Genomic DNA, 26,503 nt, shown 5'->3' with positions numbered 1-26,503 from the left:
TTTGTTTGTAGTTTGTTTTGATAGTTGTGTATTCATTTGTGGCTTCCATAGCGACAGTCACACAGATCCATAAGTGTGAGACCAAAATGTAGTTTGTTTTGTAAGTGAATACTTGTATATTATACCGGAACAGAGTGTCGACAGGTTTCATTATGACTACACGAAACAAGGGTATCGGAGATGATACGTCTAACATTACTATAACCGAGTGATTCAATGTGTATGGCAAGTGTCTCATTAGTGGTGCTCCTTGTGGTGGTGTTATGAGTGTGTTATGATGCGTCCACATAGCGGTGACGGCGTACTCACTTGTGGCGCTGCGAATGGCAGCGTGGTGCGGCAGCTTGCGGTGGTGTTTGAGCAGGCGGTCCTGGCGGCGCGCCATGGGCGAGGGCCGGCGCTCCGCTACGCGCTGCTTCAGCCGCAGCTTGAGCAGGTTGGGCTCCGACGCTGCGGGGGGGAGGTTAGTCAACCGGGGCATACACAGCACCGCACTTAGAATAGACCTAATTCTCACACACGCTTACTACTTTACTGGCTTACAGTCTGTCAAGAGAGTCTATAAACAAATGGAGGGCGCTGGTATCGCTTGAATGCTTTTAATTGGCAACACTGAGATGGTTCGAAAGAATAACGTCCAAGTCAATATTTTTCACGTCAAACGGTTTACAGGAAGTAGTGATACTTCCCAAAAGGAGATGATTTTACATCATACTCTAAGGATCGAACATGTTTTATTTTTTTTTGTATTATTGCGATGTACGCATTATGAAAAAAGCAATTTATTAGATAGAAAATAACAGTAAATTCTCAAAATATTTTTAGAGAGGCTACATTTATGAAATAAAAGTGGAATCGAAAGTGTTATTAGAGTGATTGGTACTTTACAAAGTTTTCGAAGCATCGAAATAAATATGTAATTAAGTACCCTTATTCACTCAACAATGAACCTGTCATCTCTAAAATGGAATGTAAAGACCTTGGCGTTTACCTCCATAGCAAACTAATATTTAATAAGCATATGGACTCAATCGTTAATAGGTCGTATAAAATGCTTGGTTTTGTGCTACGTGTAAGTGATTGGAAATCCGCATACAATTGTAATTTTATATTTCGCATTAGTCAGAAGTACACTGGAATATGCATCGCCAATTTGGAATCCACAATATAAACTTTATATAGATAGTATAGAACGTATTCAAAACATATTTATAAAATATCTTATTTCGAATTTGAACAAAAACTTTGAACGCACATTTCAAAGTTTGCAGCAAAGGTAAGTAGTAGCTGACTTAATATATTTATACATAGACTTTTAAAACATTGAATGTACTGAACTTCTGACCCTTACCAATTTAAAACATACTGTGCTATTCCACACGCTTAATTACAAAACAAACGCAGCATCTAATTTGCCAATATGCTCTTCATACTTTCAGTAATATTTGTATAAACTCTTTTTTCGGACTCACTGCCCAAATTTAAATGTGGCTTCATGTCAATGTTCAATGCGCATACATATACATACACACTCACATATACACACACACGCAAATACATACACGATACACATGTCACCTGGTAATTGCTGAATATACATACCACATATAAGACATTACAAGGAAACGTATTATAGGAATCCAACATGAAATATTTAATATCTGTAAATTGTTTCATCACTGTGACTAATGTACTGTTTGTTTCTATTATATCAAATAAAAATAAAAGTTAAAATCGCATTGCAAAATTTTTTAGCAAATTTGGTCATAATAAAAAATGTTCACATGTGAACAATGTGCTTATGACAGGTTAAACCTGTACAATAAAAAGTTGTGTGGGAGAAACACGTAAATGTCAAATTTGAATGTACTAAAATTTGTGTTATCCGTGTTGCCATAGTAACGAAAATTATTTTTAATTCCATTTTATTAAATTCTAGACTTTCTTGACTTATACTCAATTTTAATGCTCTTTGGAAAGGTACCAGTGCACTTCCAATAAACCTTATTAATGATGCGTACATTCTAACATTCATTTAATATATTATCATCTCGGTCTAATCTAGTGCTCTCTGAATAGGAAAGTCTTCCTAGAAAACCATTGTTACTTTGAAATGCTAATAGGTACCTACAACGTGGCCTAATGCTAAAAGTGCCAAAGTCAAAAAATAGAAAAAGCACTTAACAATAATGAAATTGGCTGTTTAACATAAAAATGACATTATGAATCTCAAAATTGATTTTATCATCTTTTATAAAAAAGTTATGTATTTATTAAGACATTTATTAAAATTGCTAAACGGAGGCAAAGACTACATTTTGATTTTCTTTGCAAACAGATAAACAAGGTTTTATAAGTAGACTTTCCCATCAACTGTAAAGTGCTTGCCATAACATGTGGATGAGAGATACGGGAGATGGATAGTTAAGTAGCGTCAACAGCTTGATAACAGTCTGCCGTTATTGAAGCTGACTGTATCGCAATGTTTTTTTGTCTCCATAGTACAATAGCTAAAAATAATAATAATTGCTAGAGGTAAACATAATTTTATAATGTGCACTATTTTTGTAATTAAAATCATTTGCACAGTCATTATAATCGATATCTTTGAAAGTAATAACTGACATAATCAGTAGAATTAAGGTATAATCTAGAATTTTTTTTATTTAATAAACCAATTCCAAACATTCTAGAAGCAATTCATTTTAAATTTCAGATTATTTCAAAAACAAATTGACTGATGTCAGATATTAATTGAAATTATTGCAAAAAATATTAATTTAGTTCTACATAAATTTTTGGAAAAAATATCAAGAAATTAAATTATTTACTGAATTTTATAATGAATATTCCTAACTTTCACAATCTTATCTTAACATCTACATTTTCTCACTATTTTTTGGGTGAAATTACATTTAAATTTAAAGCTGCTTCAGTGAACAAAAAAATGTGTAGCAAATTTGTACGCAATAATAAACCAAATGGGAATGTGTAAGGATTGATCAATTATCTAAAAACACAAGAGACGTACATACAGGTTTTAAACAGTGACACTACGGCAGATAAGTCAATTAATGTTAATATTATCAACTAATTATTGTTAATTCAACAAGTAAAATAACACTAATGGAAAGCCAAATTCAAAAATCAAACATTCAAATTAGTTTCATCCTACAATAATTCACACACCACACGAAACAACCTTGTTTCTGGCTGACACAATGTCGTATCACTCGGGGTTAGATGCAAGCCATTCTGGACTTACCGGTCTTCCTGAGCGGGAAGTCGGAGGAGTCGTATTTGTTGAGCACGGGGGGCTGCTGTTGCTGGGGCAGTCTGTAAGGGTGAGAGTTGCTCACTCCGGACGTGATGGATTCACCGGAAGAGCTCTTAACTACACCCCTGGAAATGGTAAAAATATATGTTTTATTCTATCAGTTTTCTGGGAAGGTTTAGGAATCCTTCTGAAAAGCGCATCGTAGTATTCCTATCCTAAGTGAACCAAACAAGAATATAATATAAGCTTTGCAGGAATAACATAATTTAATAAAACTATAATGAAACTATTAAATGTAACCTGCCAGATTTTGTATTGATAATACTGTTTAATATTTACAAAATGGACTTTGACTTGACATTATCTACAAGTGGTGGTTCTTCACAGAAGGACAGCGTGGTTAGTCCCCACAAGATATTCCTGAAATCGGCTAAAAGAAAAAACAGTCGATGCTTTGTCTACAGTCTACACCAAAATGAATGAATTCTATAAAAACATAAAAGCAATTAGCATTTGCAGAATTAAAATATGAAAATTTATTGAGGATCATTGCCGTGTTTGGAAGCTTACTAGCAGCGGGAGGCGACCACCTAGGCCGACCAGAGTTAATCATTAAAAATAATAAATAAATATATATTTACCAATTTCTATAAGGAGATCCAGGTACGGTTCCATTAGCTGAAGCTGCAGCCTTTTTCATTAGGAATACCTGGAAACAAACATTCTAATTAGCGTGTTACATATTTGGATGCTTGAACGTCTTCTTTGATTTAAGATCGACAGAATAATTACCCTGTCCAAGGATCTTACTTAACCCTGGGATCGCACCTGAACTATTCTATGATCTGTTTCACAGAACGTAACATTCGAGAATGGATTCTACATAGAATAGAACAAAAGTTGAAGTTGATCCAACATTGGGTTTCTATTTCTATTGGGCGTTCTACGGCTGAGGAAAACTGTTCTGGCTGATTCTTAGAAATAGATCGTGGAATAGATAAGGTTAGAATGCGCCAATAGTCTCCTAGTGCTAGGCTCTCACAGAGAAACAGTAATGGATATTTTTGATAGGAAGATCCTAATAAGAGTCATAGAAGTCATAAAAAGAAAAGGGTATCTAGTGGAGAAAGTATTACCACAAGCAATACCAATAACACGATCTATAAAGCTTAGACTCCCCTAGAAACCTGTAGGATGAAGGATTGTTGGGAGACCTAAACACAAGAAAAGATGGTGCGTAAGTAAACACCGTATCCTCGAGCGTAAGGAACTGGAGGGAGTCTCTTAGGGATAGTCAAGAATCTCCAAGGGAGGATATTTATAGCACTGATGATAAAGATAAGAAAATTACAGTTTCCTGGTAAAGGGAAAATAAACTATTTTCATTGAAAGAATGACAGAAGAGATGTTTGTTTACCTGCAGCTTCTGCTTCACCTCAGTGGAGGCGACGGCACTATGGTCGTGCTTGTCTTTCTTGCGCAGGACGTCCAGTCTCTCTCTTTCCCTCTCCCTCCGCTCGCGCGCCTCCCTTGCCACCGCAGCCTGCTGCTGTTGCTGTTGTTGCTCCTCCAAGGCGCGCTGTTGCTGCCAGAACTACAAACACCGCAACTTAGGTTAGGTTCGGTCAATTAGATTACCTAAATATTGTTAGCTTAAGTACTATAAGTCACAGACCATAGCAGAGGTGGAATCGACCTCAAAAGAAACGGTAGACCTCCGAAGACAGGAGGCAGAATATATACGGCAGAATTCAAATAATGATAATATAATATATACACAATGGACAATATCAACAAAATAGATGGTAGACTTCCCTAGAAAATAGAGAGTTTTGTCAGATAGTTAGGTTACGTTTGATCATAGTCTATTAATGGTAATATAATATATACACACGATGGTCAATGTCTTGAAGTAAGAGATCCAATCGACCCCAAAAGAGATGGCAGACCTCCGAATAAAATAGGGAATTTTGGTTAGACAGTTAGGTTAAGTTTAATTGTAAGACAGAAGTCTAATAATGATAACATAATGTAATATTACACCTATATTAAAAATTAGAGATCAATTGACGACTCTAACAGAGATGTCAAGCCGTGGGCCGCAACGGGAAATTTTGGAACGAAAGTTGGGTTAGGTGCTAGGCTGGGTTTTGATGATTAAGGCCTTAAAGTGAAAGGAAGATCACTGCAGGGATCGATTAATAATCTCAGGCCCAAAATAGCGATTTTATTAAGAATAAGAAGACCTAAAACCCATCAGTGGGTGGATTAAGTTTAAATAAGAAGAGGAGATAAGAAGTTTTCAGAAAATATTCCTAAGAAGCACACACTCTTCTTTCCTAAATAAGAATTTTTAAAAAGATTTACCACCTTCTAACAGAAATCTAGGAAGATCAATGGGATGTGCCTTATCTAATCTATGTAATCGTACAATTAATGAAAAATAAAGCAAATGTTGCAAAACAAATTATAGTTAAAACATTAAAGGCCAGTTATTGCATAGAATTTGAAAAATTCATCCAATTTAAAAGATAATTTTCAAGTTTTCTGAAAGTTCTATTCAAGTTCTGTTATTATTTCAGTTAAGTGAAATACTGACCAATAATGATATAATAACACAATGTGGATAGAACTTTACAGAATTTGAAAAATTGACTAATTTTTTAACTATTCTGCGAAACAACTGGCCCTAACACATTTACCAATATAAAACATAGGGTGAACAAACAAAAATAAATAAATTTAAAAAACGAGTAATAGTTTGTTGTAAGAAAGGGAAAAGACACAACACAAAACATATTAAAGCAGAGATAAAAGCAGTCGCAGTATATGATTAAGAAAAAATAAAATTAATATGAGCTATGAATAGAAAGAAGGTCGTTGTATAATTTAATTAGCAATTGCGGTAACAGTAGTGGGTACGGATCATTACGGAAAAGTAAAACCCCCTCTCGTTAATGAAATAAACACTTAGATAAGGATAAATAGACGATCTTAGGTCAATACAAGATCGTGATTTGTCAACCCAACATTAATAGAATTGTTATGTAGAATGAAGGTCAAGTTTAACGAAACACGTTTAAATAAAAGTAAAAAAAAAACAAAAGAGACTAAAATAGTATAGAAGACAATGGGAAGCCAAATAAAAGAAAGGAAATATAACGTATAAATAACATCAAAAGAATGCGAGAAAAAAACAACACAAATAAATTGCGAAGGAAAGTAAAAAAGCTAAGTTTGAGGCAGAGGAAAGCGAAAGAAAGCATAAAATAAACCATTTTAAAATGTCAAGCCGCATCAAAAGGATGCTAGACAAAACGTAAACCAAAATAATGCCCATAAAAGCAAGTAAAATAGAAAATTTGCAAAGTTAAGGACAAAAGCAAGAAAATGTATGTAATTTGCAAATGTGCTAAAAGATTTGTATAAATCAAAAGAGAGATAGTTCAAAAGTCAAAAGGAATTAATCAGAACAAGTAAAAGGAGGGGGGAAAGACAAATGGAAAAATTGGAAAGATATGAGAGAATGAATGGAAAAGGTGGAGAGAACGAGGTCTCCGGCTCATACCTTGAGATGCTGCCGGAGCTGGTGTTCATGCTGCTCGGCCAGCTGTTGTTGCTGGGCCTGAAAATGCTGCAGCAGAATTTGCTGCTGCAGCTGCTGCTGCTTCTTCAACTGTGGAAACGGGCAACACTGACAATTGGTGAATGCTGCTATCAAATAAGACTGATACGGTTTAATGCACTATACAGGAGTTCAACAAGGATGTGGATTGGGACCACATTATTTCAATACTCTGTAAGTAATCGAGTGCAGTGGATGGTTTTAAAAAAATATAATTTGCCAGAGACCATAGATCAAAATATTGCGTTTTAAAATAAAATTTTCACTTGACTGCACCGCGGTTAATACTACAGAATATTAAGATAATATCAGAATTTCAAAAATTTAATTATTTTTGACAAAAATGCATTTGAATGAAAGGTTTTGAATTACTCTTTAATTACGTGAGTAGCACCTGTTTGGAAGTGGCTTTACACTTTTGTGTGTAAATAAATTAAAAGTATAAAGAAAGAGACGGAATTATAAAAATAAATATAGCTGTTTTTGAAAAGCAATAAATAGTTTTAAAAGTTTATAGTTGTAAATAGTCAAACTAGATCACTTTGGCACCTAAATTCACGGTTATCTGGAGCTGTGGAAGATACTATTAGATAAGAGCAAATATTATATCCAATGCATTGTTTGCAAATAACACTACAACTCTCAAAATTGAAAATATTTTTTTTTTGAAAAAGCAGGAATGCCGTTTACATTTTCTGCAGCTTGTTATGACAGCAATATTATTTGAATTAAAGTCTGAAAACAAAAAAAAAATTGTAAACATAATTAGAACGGCATGATAATATCTCTCGAATCTCTGCGAATCTAATCAAAGACGGACACACCGCATTGACTATTACTGAAATGGAACAGTGCTCTATTTAGCCACTTTGCTAGCGTCTTGCAACTTTATCCTGCACCGCAGTTGATATTTTGGCGGGAACATTCGGAACAAATGAATAAGTAACAACGGAAAATTTGGCAGCCCGACGCCTGCCATCTGCCATATGCACAGCCGCGTTATTCTGCCTCCTGGATTATATGATAAACTGTATTATACACAGAATACCAGCAGATGGAATTAGATGCGGCACTTGTAAACAAAACTAGCTCGGATACACTCTCCATTCGCGCATTCTCCGTACTTCGTACTGCACATTCTTGCAAGAGAACCACCAAACACACATTCGCCAGATATTATGTATTTGCACTGCTACAACTACACTGAAACAAGAATTCCCTCCAGCCCACATTTCAGAGTAACATTTGACCAAATTCAAAACGCAATTCATATAGAAATAAGTTTCTCTGAGAAGTATTAAAAACCTCTCAATTATAGGATTCCCATTGTCGTCCACGAAAACGTATAAATCAACGGAGAATGGGTAAAGTCGAGGAACAAACTGCAGACAAGCTTGTCTGCATGGAGTTTTTGAATTTTATTTATTTATTGTTCTTTAAAATATTATCCCGTTAAACTAGAATTCAACAGTTTGTCAATTACTTTTTCAACGTTCTCTTCTGTTTTGCATTTTTTTAACGAAACCAAACACAATTTTGTATCTTGTCTTATTTTTGACAGTTAAATGATTTGCTATTGAATAACAACTATTGATTGATAGTGATAACTAGTATAAAGTATCTACACTTATGAGCCATGTTTTCGTATATATCTGAATCTATTTAGGAATTTGCAATTTTTTATATTACTTGGTAACATTTTGGACACGTTATATTCTAGGGATCGCTGTCCGTATTTTTTGCAATATTTTGGAATTCATTATTTGTGAACCTAGTTAAAATTCTACATTCCTCTTAATATTCAGAGTGAGATATATGTTGAATCAATATTTGTCCCATAGTTGATAGAATCAATTTTAAAAAAAACATCATAATATGGTGACATATCCGACGATAACCTCAAAACCTCACCAGAAGATGAATGGGAAAATACGGAATAACACCGTGACGCATTGTTAGCTGTACCTAAGCAAGATGCAAAACATTACAACCAACCAACGCATTACATAAACACCGTAATGAAGTGGCCGAGAGTAATAATGTTATTAAGACAGGTGGTCCAAAGCTGCAGAGTTAAGTACCGCTGAAATGAACGGCCGAATCACTGAATGAATAACTCCTAGAAGCGTGATCTATTATACCGACAAAGAAAACTGAAATCACCAATTTACATAAAACCTTTCAACTTTTAGGACCAAGACAAGCCGACAAAATTGATTGTCCGTTGAGGAAAAGTGGCATTTAAAAATGATGAGATGGCTTGGACATGTAAAGTGCATACAAGACGATCAAATTCAATTGTCAATATTATCTTTGATATTTCGTTAACGACCCAGACAAGCATTAGCATGTATCAAGCAATAGTTGCACACTAATGAAAATGTCCAAAAATATTATTAATAGTCTCTGCATAAAATACTAGCGGCAGTTCTGAAGGGAAGAAAGCAACTTCAGCGACTGCGCGAGGAAAGAGTTGGTCTATAATAGATGGAGGTCACCCAAGTAATCCAGGAAAAAGACGCCTGGGTATCTAGCACAGGCGATCGATAAAGGTTTTTATCGATAATATCGGTAACTTGTCATCATTCAAAACGACAAGAGGGAGAAGATGAATTTAATATAATAAAATAACAACAGTTGATGAAAAAATCGAGTTTGCTTCGGGCATAACAGATACACCCACAACTCACTTATATTGGCGTGTTCAGTGAGCAGGTTAAACAAGCAACTCTTGAGCATATATTTATTGAGAGTATTAATAGGTTAGGTTGACCTTTGCAGACAGTTGGAGAGGCAAACTCTGGCCAATGTTGGAAGGTGTGATCTGGGAACGCAACGCATTGTAAAGCTGAGAGAGTCATTAGTTAGGTAGTCGTTACGGCCAGGGATGTGATATAAAAATTAATTGGTGGACAATCTCCGCAGAAATTCCCCAAATTCACAGAAGAACAATAAGAAAAAAACATGAACAGATTTTTTTTTTCAAATATATTTAAAAAAATCCGATAACAATAATGAAATTCCTAATCAAAGGTTAATTTCACTGTCATGCATCCTGGAAGATTAGTTTTGATATCAGAAATCGTTAAATCGAAAATATCAACAAAACATTTTTTTAATATGTGGGAGAGAGGAGCACTATTTAAAAATGAGTTACGCCATTCTTTCCTCGGAAGTCAAGTATAACCCCACGTCTAAATGCACCTACTATATAATTGTTCTAAAATCGGTGACGCCGTGTGGTGATGCCAGAAAAATTGACATTTTTAGGTTCCAGTTTAAATTAAATTTTATTGCAAAACTATAGGTGGGAAAACAGTTATTTTTCACTGGGTAAAAAAAACTATAGGTGGGAAAAACAGTTATTTTTCACTGGGTAAACAAAACTATAGGTGGGAGAAATAGTTATTTTTCACTAGGTAAACAAAACTATAGGTGGGAGAAACAGTTATTTTTCACCGGGTAAACAAAACTATAGGTGGGAGAAATAGTTATTTTTCACTAGGTAAACAAAACTATAGGTGGGAGAAACGGTTATTTTTCACCGGGTAAACAAAACTATAGGTGGGAGAAACAGTTATTTTTCACTGGGTAAACAAAGCCCTAGATTAGAAAACAGTACACACTGACAGTTAAGCTACTTACACCACCAAATAAATTAATATAATATCGGATAGAATTAAAATAGATGGTAAAAAAACATTTTATTTTTGATTTGAGTGAGTATTGAACCTTTCTAGTCAGGAACTGGATTCGACAACTCTAAGCCGATCGGGTAGGACTGACATTTATTTCGTATATTAACTGTTGTAATGTCATCCGATTTCAGAGAAATGCATATATGTCAGCGTGTTTGTACGTGATTGCCACCAAAAGTTGATATATTGTCATCGACAGCGTATTAGCTCGATCGGATATCGGGAAGTGGGTTAACTTCCGCTTCCGAAATTTGCATTAATTCATTACCAAAAAAAAAAATTAAATTGAAATAGACTTATTTAAAAAACGCGGCTTTTGACCGTCTAAAAATTAGGTAGCGGTCAGGCGATAGTGGCACCACTTCCTAACTCCATTATTATACCCAAATATGCCTCATTGTAACATTAATGTTCTAGTACCCAAAGATAATGATGTTATGGGTCATCGGAACTAACGATAACACGATAACATTCGAATATATGATTTATCAAGTTGATATTTGCGAAGTAAATACTATTAAAACCACTAAAAACTTACTAAAACCAGCAATATCAACTAAAAAGCAGAAATTTGTCTGTTTTTTTTTTTTAAATTAACCCCACAAAAAACATCTACAACGGTTAGTTCTGGCGTCGTGAAAATTGGATAGCTTTTTCTGAATTGAATATTATAATATATATACATATTATCAGCTCGCTACGTAATTAAAATCTTGAGTTTTTGAATATTAATTTAACTATCAAAAATAACGCAGATAAAAAGCCAGAATGATAATATTCAAATACGTTGAAAAACCAAAACTTCTCTAACTTTGAGTTCTAGCGTCGTGAAATTTGCACAGATTTAAAGGTGAAAAAATAAGACAAGATGCCATAATGTTCTATATTTAAAAAATATATATATTGATACTATATTATACATATTACTAACTGACGTGTACCCGGCGTTACTCGGGGACTTTAATAAATGTTTTGGGGTTGTGAATTCTAGAGTACCCGGTGACTGGGTGCATTTTAAGAATTGAAATAATATTATTATTGTTTTAGTAAGCATTTGTTTATGCATACATTCACCTTACACATCTTATTTGATTCATGTCTTTCTCGGGCATCCCCGACTATTTCTACCTCATCGTTACTGTTGCAAACTAGATTATTTCAAATTTAATTCGACTCCGTATCACACCAGTGCAGAGATAATGCGTTAAGTCTTTCTCGAGCGTCCCCGAATTCTTCCACCATTCAAAACACTATCTAAACACTCCTGGCACTAATGAGAACATACTTTAAAATTTTCGGCGAAATCGGATGAATGGTATAGGAACGACGGGACAAACAGAAGAAAAAATAATTTTTATATAAATATACAGGGTGTATCGGCACTAACCCGACAAACTTTAACCAGCTATTTAGCACATTTGGAGTAAAAAATGTTATGGGCACTTTGCTGTCCGGTAGCATTTTTTTTTCAATTTAAAACAAAAAAATTTCCACACTACATCACTGTCATTGGCATTGCTTTTCGTGTTCAACAGCTGTTATAAGCAAGTATGTCGAAAAGCGTCTTCGCTCTTTCGCACACACTAAATAATAATAGTTAAAAATGAGACGAATGGTGCCGTGCCATTTCGTTGTGATTGTAAAAGTGCGCCAATATAGAGGTACACACGTGCATTATTCAACGGAATTCGAATAAAATATTGCCAGATGGGTTTTCAAACTTTGACAAAGGATAAAACAGTGGTGACATGTGGTGAAAATATGAATAGTAAATTTTTTATTAAAAAAAAAACGTTACCGGACAGCAAAGTGCACATAAGATTTTTTACTCCAAATATGCTAAGGAATAGCTGGTTAAAGTTTGTCGGGTACGTGCCGATACACCCTGTATAAGCTAAATGACGGGCAGTAGTAACCACTATTTTAATTTAATTTAAATTTTAGTTTATATTATAGAAACAAACAGAACATGATTTACAGAGATGAAACAATATACAGGAATAAGATACTTCATGTTGAGTACCTATGATATGTTTCCTTGTAATGTCTGCTAAGTGGTGTGTTTATTCCTTAATTAACAGGTGACTTGTGTAGTTTATAGGCGTGTGTGTGACGTGTGTAATGTATTTGTGAGTGTTTGTGTGTGTGTATGTATGTATGCGCATTGAATAGTTTAAATTATTGACATGATGCCACATTTGAATTTGGGCAGTGAATCCGAAAAAATGTCAATGTTAGAGTCAAGACAAATATTATTTAGATTATGAAAAGCTCCGTTAATTATTGGCAACACAAAATTAAAATAAATAGTTTTTTGATGTGTTTTTAGATTTGTCTGATGCCGCATAGATACAGCAGACAATTAATTATATTGGTCATAAAAGGAGGTCAATTGGCCACTTTTCAAGTCAAATTCCAATCTGAGTGTCCAGATAAATCTAGATATGTTATATTATTTATATTATTATGACGCGAAAGTGAATGGCAGAAGAAATCTGGGACACCCGAATAAGACATGGCTTGTATACATGAGACTAAACAGATTTATTTTATTTATTTATTAGCGCCCTTTTTAGGGGTATTTAAATATGAATAGCAAAAAATAAACAGTATTTATTATATATAACTCAACTGCCTCAGTAATAATCTTTTGTGTTCGTTTAGTGATAAATTAAAAGATGTTCACTGACTCGGTATAATTATTTCAGTGAACAGATAACACATCTTAATGACTTTGACATTTTTAAAGGTGTGTTGAATTGTCATTGTGTTATCATTTTCCTCATTAGTATTCTTATTATTGATTGTTTCCCTCCATTAGTTTACTGAACAATGAAAGATATACATTATGGTAGTTAGTCCCAGAATTTCTGCATGAAATAAATCCCGACTTCTAGTTTTACGTAGCGGAATTCAATAGCTTATCGATGCAAGCAATTCTAGACTATCAAATGCATAATTTAGAAATTTATATAGAAATAACAAGTCGGTGAAAATTCTTCGGTCAGACAATTTAAGTTTAGTGTATTCATTTCATGTAATAGAGTGTTGTAGTTCAACGAAATTGCTGGAATACTCCATTTAAAACATGGAAAACGTAAGAATTTATTTTGTATTCTTTCAATAGCTTGTACTTGAATATTGTAATGTGATTTCCAGACGGGAGAATTGTACTCAGTTTATTTGTAAGACAAAATAAGTTTAATATATATATTTTTATTTTTTATTTTTATTAATAACAAAGAGAAATACGAATTACAAATTACTATCCAATCCTTATTAGAGATTTCGTTGTTGTGGTAAACAAATTAACGATTTGAGAATGAAATACAATATTATATTACTCGCTCACCAAGCACAAGAACCAGTTTCATCATTGGTGAGATTGCGAACATAAATATATGGTAATTATTAACCATATGTACTTATATAACATCCTGTACCCACTTATATAAATGTATTAAATTAAAAATATTATAATACTTTCAAATAACAACAGCGATCCATTACGATATTATCAAGCTAACAAAATACTGCAGATTCGGTAGTTATTTTTGTTTGTGATAATTATAAATGAGATCTTGTGCAATCAAAATGAAAAATAAATAAATAATGCAAATAAAATCATACCATTTAGTTCCCTCAACTATTGTGAACTAGTGCAGATCCGTCAAAAATCAAGTGACAAAAAACTTGATTAACTTGATTTTTGACGGATCTGCACTAGTTCACAATAGTTGAGGGAACTAAATGGTATGATTTTATTTATTTAACAATTTTTTGGTGACAAATAAGAAAATTTAAACAAAACAAATACACATTTCAAATAAAGAATTATTAAAAATTAAAATAATTTTGGTGCCTACTTAATAGCTTGTCTGATATGATTTATGCTTGAGTTCCAATTTTGAAAATTAAACGTTCATAGAACTTACGCAAATATTTTTAATTAATTTGGATTCAGTGACAATATCATACAAATACATACGTTAAAATTTCCAAGAATTTACACAAATTCAGAATCCGTGTAAAACGAACAAATTATTTTAAACAATAGCACAATGAAACGAGACGGATTTGATAAGCTAAGTAGGTACTGATCAGTGGTCAGTTATCCTCGGAGCGGATCCTGGGCGATACGAGATATGAGTCACGGAACTGTGGACTCCGGAGTCACAGGAAGCGCATTAACGGTGACAGAAATAAACGGTGATTCACCACCAAGCGCTTTCAACGTGCTCGGTTCAATGGAAATTATGACAATAACATTTAACAATGCCAGCGGTTGAGGGCGTCAATGATCAGCGTTTTCAAATGCGAGTATACATAATATATTACAAATATATATTTTTACATTAACTCCTAAGAGAAAACTATTTCTCTTAGGGCCTATTTCGTCTCTGGGGATGCTATCTGGAGGGTATTTTTGAGGGGAGGCCTCGAAGAGACCCATATTGTAGGAGGGAGGAAACAAAGAGTTAACCTGCTTGAATCTGTGCAAAGGAGAGCGATCCGTCTGATTGACAATCCGTCAACAGACCGATTGCCTTCTCTAATGCATAGACGCAATGTAGGCATGCTGTGTCTGTTCTACAGGTATTTCAATGGAGCCTGCTCCAAGGAGCTAGCAGCATTCTATGCAACGAATTCCTGATGCAACGGTGCACGTGCGCGAAACTCGACGGACACGAACTGAACACCCGTTCACGGTTGACGTTGGCTTCATGAGAACGGGCCGTTTTTACGACTCGTTTTTGTGAAGTCGGCTCGTATGTGGAACGAGCTACCGGCATCTGTTTTTCCTCCCTCCTATAATCCGAGCATCTTTAAGGCCCGCATTAACAAATCCCTTCCTACAGACCCTACCTTATTCCGCCTCACAACGCCGCCCAACTGGGTGGTGACATAGTTCCCCTGTCTGTACATTGCACAGGCAGGGACACTCTTGTGAGGTGTCACATAAAAATAAAAAAAAATAATAAAAAAAGAGGCCGGAAAATCGTTCCATGACCGATCTGTTGAACTCAAGAACGAGTCATAGAAGCGACTCGTTCATGTGACAAATGTTAACCGCGTACAAATGTTGAGCGCGCGTTTAGCTTTTTTCCCGATTATGCACAGGTGCCGAAGGGATCAATGACAGTAGACATTTACGGAGTGGACCTTCGTATTCGTTGAGTTGTTATAGCGATTGAGAAATTATCGGTACCGGTTAAACAAGTGCAAAGGATTGCTAGTCTAGGGATAAGGCTCTCGACTAGCAATCCGGCAGTATCGCTCTGGTGTAAGACCACTATACAGAATTGAAACGTTGCTTGAAATGGATTTTATTAATAATAGCCAGGTACTTCCCCACCTTCCTCCTCCCCATCTCACTATCTCCAGTCTCACAGCAATACCCCAATTTAAAACTTAAAACAAAATGGCTTGACTGAGTATTGAACCTTCTCCGGGGACTGGTGTCAACACCCAAATCCTAATTGGATAGTAGTGGAAATTTTTTCGAATATTAACTGCTGTAAATTTTAAAAAAGAAAAGCGCGTGTACGTGCAAGAGTGCCACCAAAACTGAAATAATGCATTGTCATTGATAACGAATCTATCTGCCAAGTTTCAGCGCAATCGGATGTCGGGAGTGGGTTAATTTCCACTTCCAAGATTCCATTTCATTCATTCATTTATTCAATCAAGAAAACAAAATCATAATTGAAATATACGTTTTTATTTCAAAAGTAAAAGAAACTCTGTTGGTTTAGGTAAGGTTAGGTTAGGTTAGGTTAGGTTAGGTTAGGTTGGCTTAGGTCGAACGGTACGTACAATCATGAACACGTCGATACCACGCTGCAGATTTATTTTCGATTGTATTAGGACAGGTTTTTTCAAAGAATTTGAAAAAGTCATCAAATTTCAAAGTTGATTTTCAAGTTTTGTGAAGGTTATATTTATGTTCTATTACTGGTCAGTTACTTCACAAAACTGAAATACTAACAGAACTTGGATAGAACCTTCACATAACGTGAAAATCATCTCTGAAATTTGATGCATTGTTATAATTCGAGTTTTAATGAATGACTATTATCAGAAATTAATTATACTATAACTGCAGCCTATTATTAGGCACAAATAAATAATACAAAGGCCAAACCGAAGTATGGCAGCAAAAAATCTCTGCTCATCTCTATTTTAGTAGATGATAAATGGGGTAGGTAAAAAAGTATGTCATTGTGAAACGGCGAAACCAGTTATATCGATTCACATTGTCAATTTCAAGGTCCTTCGAGCCGGATACCAGAATACCAGAATAACGATGATTTAATTATTTTTTCCTGGTACTGACTGAATTCGTGATTATTGTCAAATATTGACGAATGTATATTTATTCATTGAAGATAATATTAGCGATTCTCAAAACGAACATTTGAAACTGAAAAATCTGAAAAAGATATGGTCGCATACAGGAACCTTAGCCTTGCTGGGGCTATGCTCTATCACTAAGCTAATCCGACCCTATTTCATTCGGTCATATTTAAGTGTATTCTTCGACTAAGAACTACCAACATTATCTCCATTTTATGATCGCAAGGTTCTTCCCGAACTAAATGCAATCTAAATATAGTGTCCCGGAGAAATATATACATTTTTATTTTAATGTGCGACATCTATTGCCTTTTCTGCAAGTCTATGATGAATAGTTCATTTCTTTTAGCGAATAAAAAAAATTTACATTTAATCATTGAAGACAATATTTTTTCAATCATTAAATATTACAATTAGAGGTTTTACTCATTGAATTTTTCCAAAAAATAAGATATATATTAGCTACTTGGCCATATTTTGAAAATGATTTGTCCGAAATATTTTTTAGCAATAAACGATTGAATATATTGAACGCCTTTATCTATGCTATTATTTTATGTCTCATTTTTTCTTATTGTCTGTCTCGTGATGGAAATTTCAAAAAGTTTCAACTGCTAAAGTCAGTTAATTTATGGCACGTTTTGGGTAGTATTTATTATAGAAGCGGAATGAAGTAGTGGAAGAGAAAGAGAAGGGGAGGTGGAAGGTTGGGAAAAACCTGGCTATTCAAATATGGTTTCAAAACGTTATGCTAACGTCACTTCATGCAACATTTTGTTTCAAAATGTTGGTCCCTCACTACAATCAGATTAGGTATCTTACACTTTCGGTCCGTTGTTGTGTCAACGAATCCAATCTACAAATTCCTAAACAGAGAAAAGTTGTGCAATTTTCATGACGCCGGAGCTCAATATTCGAAACACATTTTCTGCTCTAAACATAGATAATACTCAAAATATAATATTTAATAATACACGTCGCTGGAGAATTGTTGGTCACAGTTCTAAAATATTAGCGTCCTCCATTGGTTCAACCAACGCTAAATTGTCGACAGTCGACACGGATATAATGAGATTGATGCATCCGGCTTACGCCAACAATGGTCCCAGAGTCCGCGTATTTATTTATAGCACGACTGAATTTATATTATGACCACATTGAACATAGTGAACAGTTAGCTTAACAATAGAAAACATACGTTTGGAAAGATATAACAGGATTAATCTAGGAAACAAATGGTACTTCACTGTCACGCAGGCGCAAAACACATTGATTGACATTGACAACAGATTAAAGAAGAACAACTGCAAGTTTTTGTATGGCTGTATCAACATACTCACGATTGCATTGTCCCTTTTAATCCAACCTAACCTATCCAGATTAAAATTAAATACACACTTAAAAACAATAGAATCACGGGAAAGAATAAATAGGTGAGAAATCTGAAAACAGAAGAAACTAAGCGAAATATACGTAATAGCTTAATAAAAATGACAAAAGGATAACGGAAATTAATGAAACCAATGAAAATTACAGATGAAAAGTAGGATAAATACTAGTAGAATAAAAGAATTAGGAGAATCCTTGTGTGTAACGAGCAAGGCACCCGCAAAAGATACTAATAATCCATACAACCTAACCTAACCTAATCTAATCTGACCTGACCTGACCTAACCTAACACAACCTAACCTATCCTAACCTAACCTAACCTAACATAACCTATCCTAACCTATCCTAACCTAACACAACCTAACCTATCCTATCCTAACCTAACCTAACCTAACCTAACCTAACCTAACCTAACCTAACCTAACCTAACCTAACCTAACCTAACCTAACCTAACCTAACCTAACCTAACCTAACCTAACCTAACCTAACCTAACCTAACATAACCTAACCTAACATAACCTAACCTAACCTAACATAACCTAAACTAAACTAACCTAACTTAATCTAATCTAACCTAATCTTGCCTGACCTAACCTAACAGCGTTCTTTTTATTATTTTTTAATATAAATACAGCACAATAATTACAGTTTGGAATCGGTGAGACTAATAACTAACTAACCAATCGGGATGGGTTTAATTTAAGATTTTATTTTGCATTTGTATCAGTGATGCACCAAAATATCAATGTTTGAAGTGCATATTCCTTCCCCAGCGTGTGTAAGCAAAACCTCCTAGATCACAAAGCCGGGACACTGAATCAAATCACCCTCCTAACTTGTATGAGAACCTCAAAAAAAATTATTTTAATTTTATATTATCTTAAGTTAAAATAAATAAATAAGTTAAAATAATTAACTTATTGAATAAAGAAAAAAAATTAAAGCGATATTTTTTGTAGAATATGGTACAAGTTAAGTTAAGTTAGGCTTTGAATGAGTGTCTCAACCTTGTGATCTAGGAGGTATTGATGTGAGCCGGGCGAAAAAGCTGGCCATCGAGTTATTGCTATACAATTAGCACATATTCCCGTCCATGGCTACGGCATTTTAGAGCGCACTCAAATAATGTGATCCTGATTGGATACAAACAAAAATAAAGGGTTTATAAGATTTGATAATGTTGGTGAAGATGCTTTGTGCGACACGTGAACTTTTATATAGTCTGCATCAGGTACAAACAACCCGATGCTTAAATTGCTTTCAATGAGGGCAGTAATTGAAAATTTGCTCATTGCGAGCAGACACGCGTGACGCAGGGTGGGATTGGATCGTGTTTTAATAAAAAAAAAAAACTGAAAAGCTACCGGGGATTATGCTTAGTGCACACAAACAAACGAATACAAAGAATAAATTAAATTGGTTGTCGAATTATTATTAACAAAGAAAATATTTTTTTACTGTCTTCAATACACAAAAAAGAAAATCTACGTGATGAGCAAACATTTTCAAACTAGTCAGTACAAACAGTATGTTCTGGCGTCATGAAATTTGATGAAGATTAACAAGTATTTATGAACAACATTAATCAACAACATAACATAACAACAAATACAAATTGAAGTTAAAAGTTTTAGATACTAAACTAATGCTAGTAAAAAAGATAGTCAAATAGACAAGAAAATAGCGGAAAAATAAGAATGTAAAATTGGTCAGTTTAAAATGAATCATTAATGTCCAAGAAAAATATGATGCTAATAAAGAAAAAAAAATGACAAAAAGATAAGCCAACGACGAACCATATTATCTGTTCTATATATTTCAATATTGTTCATTGAACTAGGTATTATTGATATGCACGTAGAAACAATTAAAAATTGACCAAATTGAAGCTTTTAGGTAACGCAAAAACAATTATTAATAGTCAAACAGTTCAAAAGGAAGAAAATGGCCAAAATATAAAAGTAGCCAAGTTTGGATTACGTCAAATCAAATCAAATCAAAAGAAGAAAACGGATTTAGGAAATTTAATAAAGCCATAAAGAGTTGAGGTTCTTTTCGGGGATTTATTCTTCTTTAGTTCATCTCTGTAGAATTCTATTTGCAGCCACCGCCTACTGCTTGAAGAGGTCGCTCGAGCAACAAGGAATACGCCATGGTCCGTGACGCATACAGTTGTTTTGCACAAATGTGTAATAATCTAAATTATAAAGTAGATTGACATCTTTATTGTAGGCGTGGGCGAACCTGCAGCCAGTAGCCAGTAGCCACTATACCACCACGCGACCACAACACTACGACAAGTTGTACTGTTACGTTTGTTGCTGTTCGGTGTTTACTAACAACGGCGCGAAGTGGTACGCTAGAGTCTGCGCTGCGTTAGATTGACGTCAAAGTTGTAAGATGTTTTGTTTTGTTGAAATGCATTTTGAGATGTCGTAATATAGCTTATAGAAGGGTTGTAACAGAATTAGACGCGATTGATTGATTGGCTAGGTATATATACTGTTACACAGCGATATGCTAGCTACAAGGGTTGATCGACCTCTAACAAGAATTGTTTGTTGTTACTTTAATTACTTCATTAATTGATTCATTGAAGGCATCACATAGATGCATTATTGGCCTATAAATTAGTTCACAATAATATTCAATGCCCGGAGATACTAAAAAGATTCAATTTAGTGTACCTGCGCGCTCCACACGCTCTTCTCTCATTTTCAAAGTAGATCAATGCAAAGCAAACTGTAATTAAAATTCTCGTTGAAACAGACTATTTACAACAATTACTAATTTACAACGACATAACGGCATAATGGACATATTCAATTATGAACTTAACAAATATATAAAAGTCCACAATAGAATATTTTTCTGATATTTCACGATTACCATTTCTGTCGTTTATTTCTGTTGTGCGAATGGTACGAGTGCAGTACCGCAGAGTTCTTCCGGCGTGCAGCCTAAAGGGTGGAGACTGCTTTGATGATAAACCAGAACAAGCCAACTAAATTATGATAAGGGAACTAAAAGAAAAGGGAGACTCGTGGGATAACAAATCCAATGGCCTACAGCCTTACTATTTATTTTTAAATAGACACGTACGAATTTTTCCATATTTATGAGATTCATTGCTAACTAGCTGAAGTCACCGGCATTGCCGGGCTTTACGCAGAATTTTTAGAAAAGTCACTGTCAAGTGTGCAAATTTTCATCAGTCTCGGAATAAAACTGTAGATTTGTATAGAAATCAATCCAGGCCGCCGGCGTCCGCCACAAATAAAAGATAGATTGTCAGAGGTTTTGAGAGAAGTGAAGTGAAGTACCCGAAAATTATTATTGTACTAGTGCAGACACGTGGAATATTACATACTAATAATATCACGCAAGAAGCAGGGGATCGGATTCGGTACTTTCTGGTTGCGGCGTTAGAGCGTATATGAGAGGAACCAGTGATGTGGGTCTTGTAAGCAATAATCGGTTCTCACAATTTCGCGAAACACTTAAATTTGTAGGCAGCCAAAAGAGAAACTAAAAATTAAATTAACTATTTTTAAATCTATGGACATTGTTAGAAAGAAACTACAGCGACAACTGCATAAATAATTGTGTCGATCTGTAACAAGCTCTTGGAGCATTGTTAGTCACATAATATATATATGTTTGGGCTATTTCACCAAAACAGGTCAGGTGAAATAGGCTAAGCCAACATATAGCATTATTAAGGTAAGTATACACTTGGCTCACATACACAATGTGTTCATTACCGCATGCATTCCCAGGCCAACGTGTTCACTTGTGCTACGCACGCAACTCAATTTTGAATCGCAGTATCACGATATTCTATGGATTTTTCGGTATATACATCACTTCGTAATGTCTTACATATCATGTTAGTTGTTACTTTCACACGGACAAAAATGATCAGCATTCAAAATTCCTGATAAAATATTAGTCATTTAGAATATTTCGAGAACACGTGTTCTTTTCCTAACAGATATCATGAAGGAATACTTAATTATGTAATATAAGTATGTCAGTTTCAATATCAGTATTTGTATGAACACGTTTTCCACGGTCCGCATAGCACATTTGCTTTTGAATGATACTTTGTTACGAACTCTTTCAATTTATTCGGTACAGGTCCTCAGGCCCATTTTTAACAGGAAAACGAAAATTTTACCAGATTTTTAATGCCATAGAGTAGGAGAAAAAAAAATTCAAAGTTCGGTAATTTCAGTGTTTATTGCTTTATAAAAGTAAAAAAATAGATAATTTTAATTTTTCAAATACCGAAATTCAAGAAAAAAACAGCGGTATTTTTTAGAGGGTCGCTGATTTCTTTATTTCTTTAAAAAAATATTTTTTACTTTTAAATAAAAGTAAAATTACAGTGTTTATAAAAAAATGTGTTTTCTATAAACAAAAAATTTGCTCGAACCCAAGTCTTGCATTTCATATCCTTGTTTTCTCCTCGCATTTTAACAAACAAATGTCAGTAAACACCAAAAGCCTAAACTTTAAATCATATCCACAAATGCCATATTTCTTTCACTCATCCTACGCCGTTCAGGAGAGCGCAGATCGGCTTTGCATGCAAAACGTAGAATTGCGTTGCGTGTGACATAGTGTCTTTCTGAAGAATCTATTTTCTTAGAAAATGTATGAATGTTAAGTTGTCCCGATATCTTAATGCGTTGCTTTAGTGTTTCGGTAAGCACCGGTTAACAATCGCTTAGAGATAGAGTGTGAGAGGATGGTTGGTCCATCATCGACATGATATTCACCTGCGAAATCTGGTGTTGGAAGGCGAGCTCGCCGCTCGGCGTGGCTGCGGCGCCAGCCGTGGTAGCAGCGGCGGCGGCAGGCGTCGGGACAGCAGCGGCGCCGGGCGTCGGGGCGCCCGACCCGCGCCGCACCGACGCCCCTCCTCCCCCGCCAACAGCACCAACCCCGCCCACCCCTCCCACTCCGCCGCCCGACTCGTGAGCCATTTCTGCAACAAAAACAAGGATGCATTATAGCAAATAAATTTACAATGTATTCATATTTTTTTATAATAACTTAGCTGTTAAAAAAAATATGTGAACACCTCAGCACAGGTTCTCCGGGTGAGGTTTTCGCGAAACAATAAAATAATATTATATATTTTAATTCCTTTACAGTATCTACACAAGACCCTGCGCAGAAAAGTTCCACAATGAACTGGGATTGCTTACCGACCCGTGGGACGAAGGGCTTAAATTACACATTTTTATTTTATATTGTAGAAACAAACAGTACATCATTTACAGAGATGAAACAATATACAGGAATAAGATATTTCATATTGGGTACCTATACTACCTATGATATGTTTCCTTGTAATGTCTGCTAAGTGGTATGTTTATTCCTTAATTACCAGGTGACGTGTGTAGTTTATAGGTGTGTGTGTGTGACGTGTGTAATGTATGTGTGAGTGTTTGTGTGTGTTTGTGTCTGTATGTAGGCGCATTGAATAGTTTACATTATTGACATGATGCCACGTGTGAAATTAGGCAGTGAATCCGAAAAAATGTCAATGTTAGAGTTAAGACAAATATTATCTAGAGTCTAGAGTATGAAGAGCTCGGTTAATTGGCGAATTAGATGATGCATTTGTTTTATAATTAGGCGTTTGGAATAGCACTGTATGTCGTGTACGTCTCAAAGGTATGTTAAAGTTAATAAGGGACAGAAGTTCAGTACAGTCAATGTCATTGTTTAAATTTCTGTGTATAAATATTGAGTCAGCTACTGCTCGTCTTCGCTGCAAAGTTTCAAATGTACACTCAAAGTTATTGTTAAATTTGTATGCGATATATTTTATAAATTTGTTTTGGATACGTTCTAAACTATCTATGTAAAGTTTATATTGTGGATTCCAAATAGGCGATGCATATTCCAGTGTACTTCTGACTAATGCGAAATATAACATTACAATTGTACGCGGATTACTGAATATAATATATAATGTAAAAGGAAATGTTTATATTTTAACTGAAATAATTGAACTGTAATTTTAATAGAAATAAAAAAAATGTGATTAGGTAAAAGAAGAATCTAGAATTTAGTGGCGGCTGACGTAGTTTTTTTGCAATAGGTTATGTTGAAAACAACAACTAGATAATTCATAAAAGTCGAATAGACGAGGTAGAATAATGAATTATTAATTTCAGAAGAATATTGGGTAGGTAAGGAACCTAATTAAGTAGGTGTTAATTTACAAAAAATGTTAATCTTTCGAGTTGCAAGGAAGATTAAGTCTCATTATCAACTTCGCCACAGTACACAGATAGATTTAAAAAAATCATATTACACGTTATCAGATGAAAATAACTTAACAAAAACACAGTCTATAATCCGTTTGAATGATTGGATACAACTGAAAACTTCAGGGAAAAACAAAAGAATTTTTATTTATTTTTTAAATCAAGGAGAAAACACAGACACAGACAGTAATTACTAAAGCAATATAAAACATTATCTGGAGAATTCGCTTGCATCCTAACAGTTTCTCACAGATTTAACATGAGATAAATAAACATTTATCAAAGGAAATGTTACTATGTAGGTAAAGTAGCTACGGTTAACAAAAAGTCATGAAAAGTTATGAATCAAAAACTAGGTTAAATAGGTTAGTTCTTTTTCGTCGCTTTTAATGACTTTATATTTTAAAGGTGTGTTGAATTATCATGGAATCATTGTATATAATCGTTATACTATTATAATATTTATTGCAATATTATTTTTAATGTTTTATGGGATGTGGGATTGCACAAACCTCCCCACATTCTGGAATAAACTTGTTATTATTATTATTCCATTATTCTTCAAAGGTGAAATCTGGACTGAAAGAGATTCTCCGATAAAGTCTTTCTAGGTGTTATCCTGCAGGTAGTGTAAAGAACTTTGGAGGTTTTAAAGAGATCTACACGACAGATTTAGGCCGTATCTACAAATTCTTAGGTAAAGTATAAGAAATGGTAGGTACCTATAACTACACCCTTCATACTTTATATTTTATTTGCAGAATAAAACAATTTTTGGATTTAAATCTGAGTTTGTCCAAACTGTCAAAGGTAAGTAATCGTTATTTTTTATGCATCCAGTACAACACTATTAAAGCAAGGGTCTCTTTAAAATGATTTACATCCCATTGTCTCAATGAATCCGACATCTTTATTGATCAAAACAATTTTGACAAGGGGCCGATGGCAACTAAATTGTTTACTAAATTTCATTGCACTGTCTGCGTGTGAACAGTGAGGTAAGTTTTAGGTTAGTGTTTACAAACAGCAATTACCCAAGAATATTAATAATACGCCCAACTCCAGCAAATATTGGCAGTATTTACTTGTAATGCCGGCAACTCTGGCCGCTAGTATAGTGTAGCTCAGTGTTCCGCAAACTTTTTATGTTCACGGTACACCTAACTAATCAAGAAATTTTAACGGTACACCAAAGAAAAAAAAACAAGGTAAATTTTGGATAGGATTGGCTAGGCTTATTACGAATAAAGGCGAAATTTGAGGTTAAACTACGAAAGCTGCATGTCATCATAATTTAAAAAACATCCCAGGTTTTGAATGGTTTGTTTGGCAAAGCAGGGTTTGTCTAACCGGGATTGTGTAATTATGATTGATATTTATCACATAACAGTGACAGAATGACCGCGAACTGTCACCGAATCGGTTCGAGAAGTGAATTTTAATTTTACGCAATTGATAATTAAAATGCATCTTTTTCCGCCGCCACCAAGCCAAAAAGTTTCCTTTAATAGTAATTACAGCATATCTAAAGTTTTTTTCTAAAAATTATTCGAAATAAGCGTGGCCACTCCGAACCAAAATTTACCAAAAACAATATTTTATTAATATTTATTATTAAAATCAATATAACATGAAAAGATGTTTAATGCGAAATGTGAGCCTGTTTAACTGAACACAGACGATCAAAATTTGGAACAATCGTTGATAACGCTGCTCGTATCTCTTCGTCGATCGTCCTCAGGCGTTCTCTTTTTTTTTACTTTATCGTTGTGAGAGTTGAAAACCCCAATTCGCATAAATAGGTCGTGGCAAATAGTAATAGAATTGCAATAGCTCGCTTTGACAGCAGCGGATACTCATTTTTTACG

The 26,503-nt window shown here is 34.5% G+C and overlaps 1 protein-coding gene across 7 annotated transcripts in view; it reads right to left on the bottom strand.

Annotated features, from left to right (window-relative positions):
* HDAC4 (histone deacetylase 4) overlaps positions 1-26,503 on the bottom strand; it is a 329,931-nt gene that overhangs the window by 15,279 nt on the left and 288,149 nt on the right. For 6 of the 7 annotated variants that reach the window (XM_089636847.1, XM_089636842.1, XM_089636843.1 and 3 more), the window contains 6 exons: positions 23,133-23,341; positions 6,846-6,971; positions 4,695-4,871; positions 3,919-3,986; positions 3,266-3,402; positions 310-450 (listed from right to left, as the gene is read on the bottom strand). In XM_089636847.1, the coding sequence (XP_089492973.1) occupies positions 310-450; positions 3,266-3,402; positions 3,919-3,986; positions 4,695-4,871; positions 6,846-6,971; positions 23,133-23,341 (858 nt within the window). The remainder of the gene's footprint in view (positions 1-309; positions 451-3,265; positions 3,403-3,918; positions 3,987-4,694; positions 4,872-6,845; positions 6,972-23,132; positions 23,342-26,503) is intronic. The other variant, XM_089636845.1, reaches the window with a different exon arrangement.

Source organism: Hesperophylax consimilis, chromosome 10 (genome assembly GCF_061612785.1).
Source record: "Hesperophylax consimilis isolate HC1 chromosome 10, BYU_Hcon_1.0, whole genome shotgun sequence".
In the NCBI taxonomy this organism is placed as follows: domain Eukaryota; kingdom Metazoa; phylum Arthropoda; class Insecta; order Trichoptera; family Limnephilidae; genus Hesperophylax; species Hesperophylax consimilis.
The sequence above is the reverse complement of the archived record's forward strand: the minus strand, read 5'-3'. Positions and strand labels throughout refer to the sequence as shown.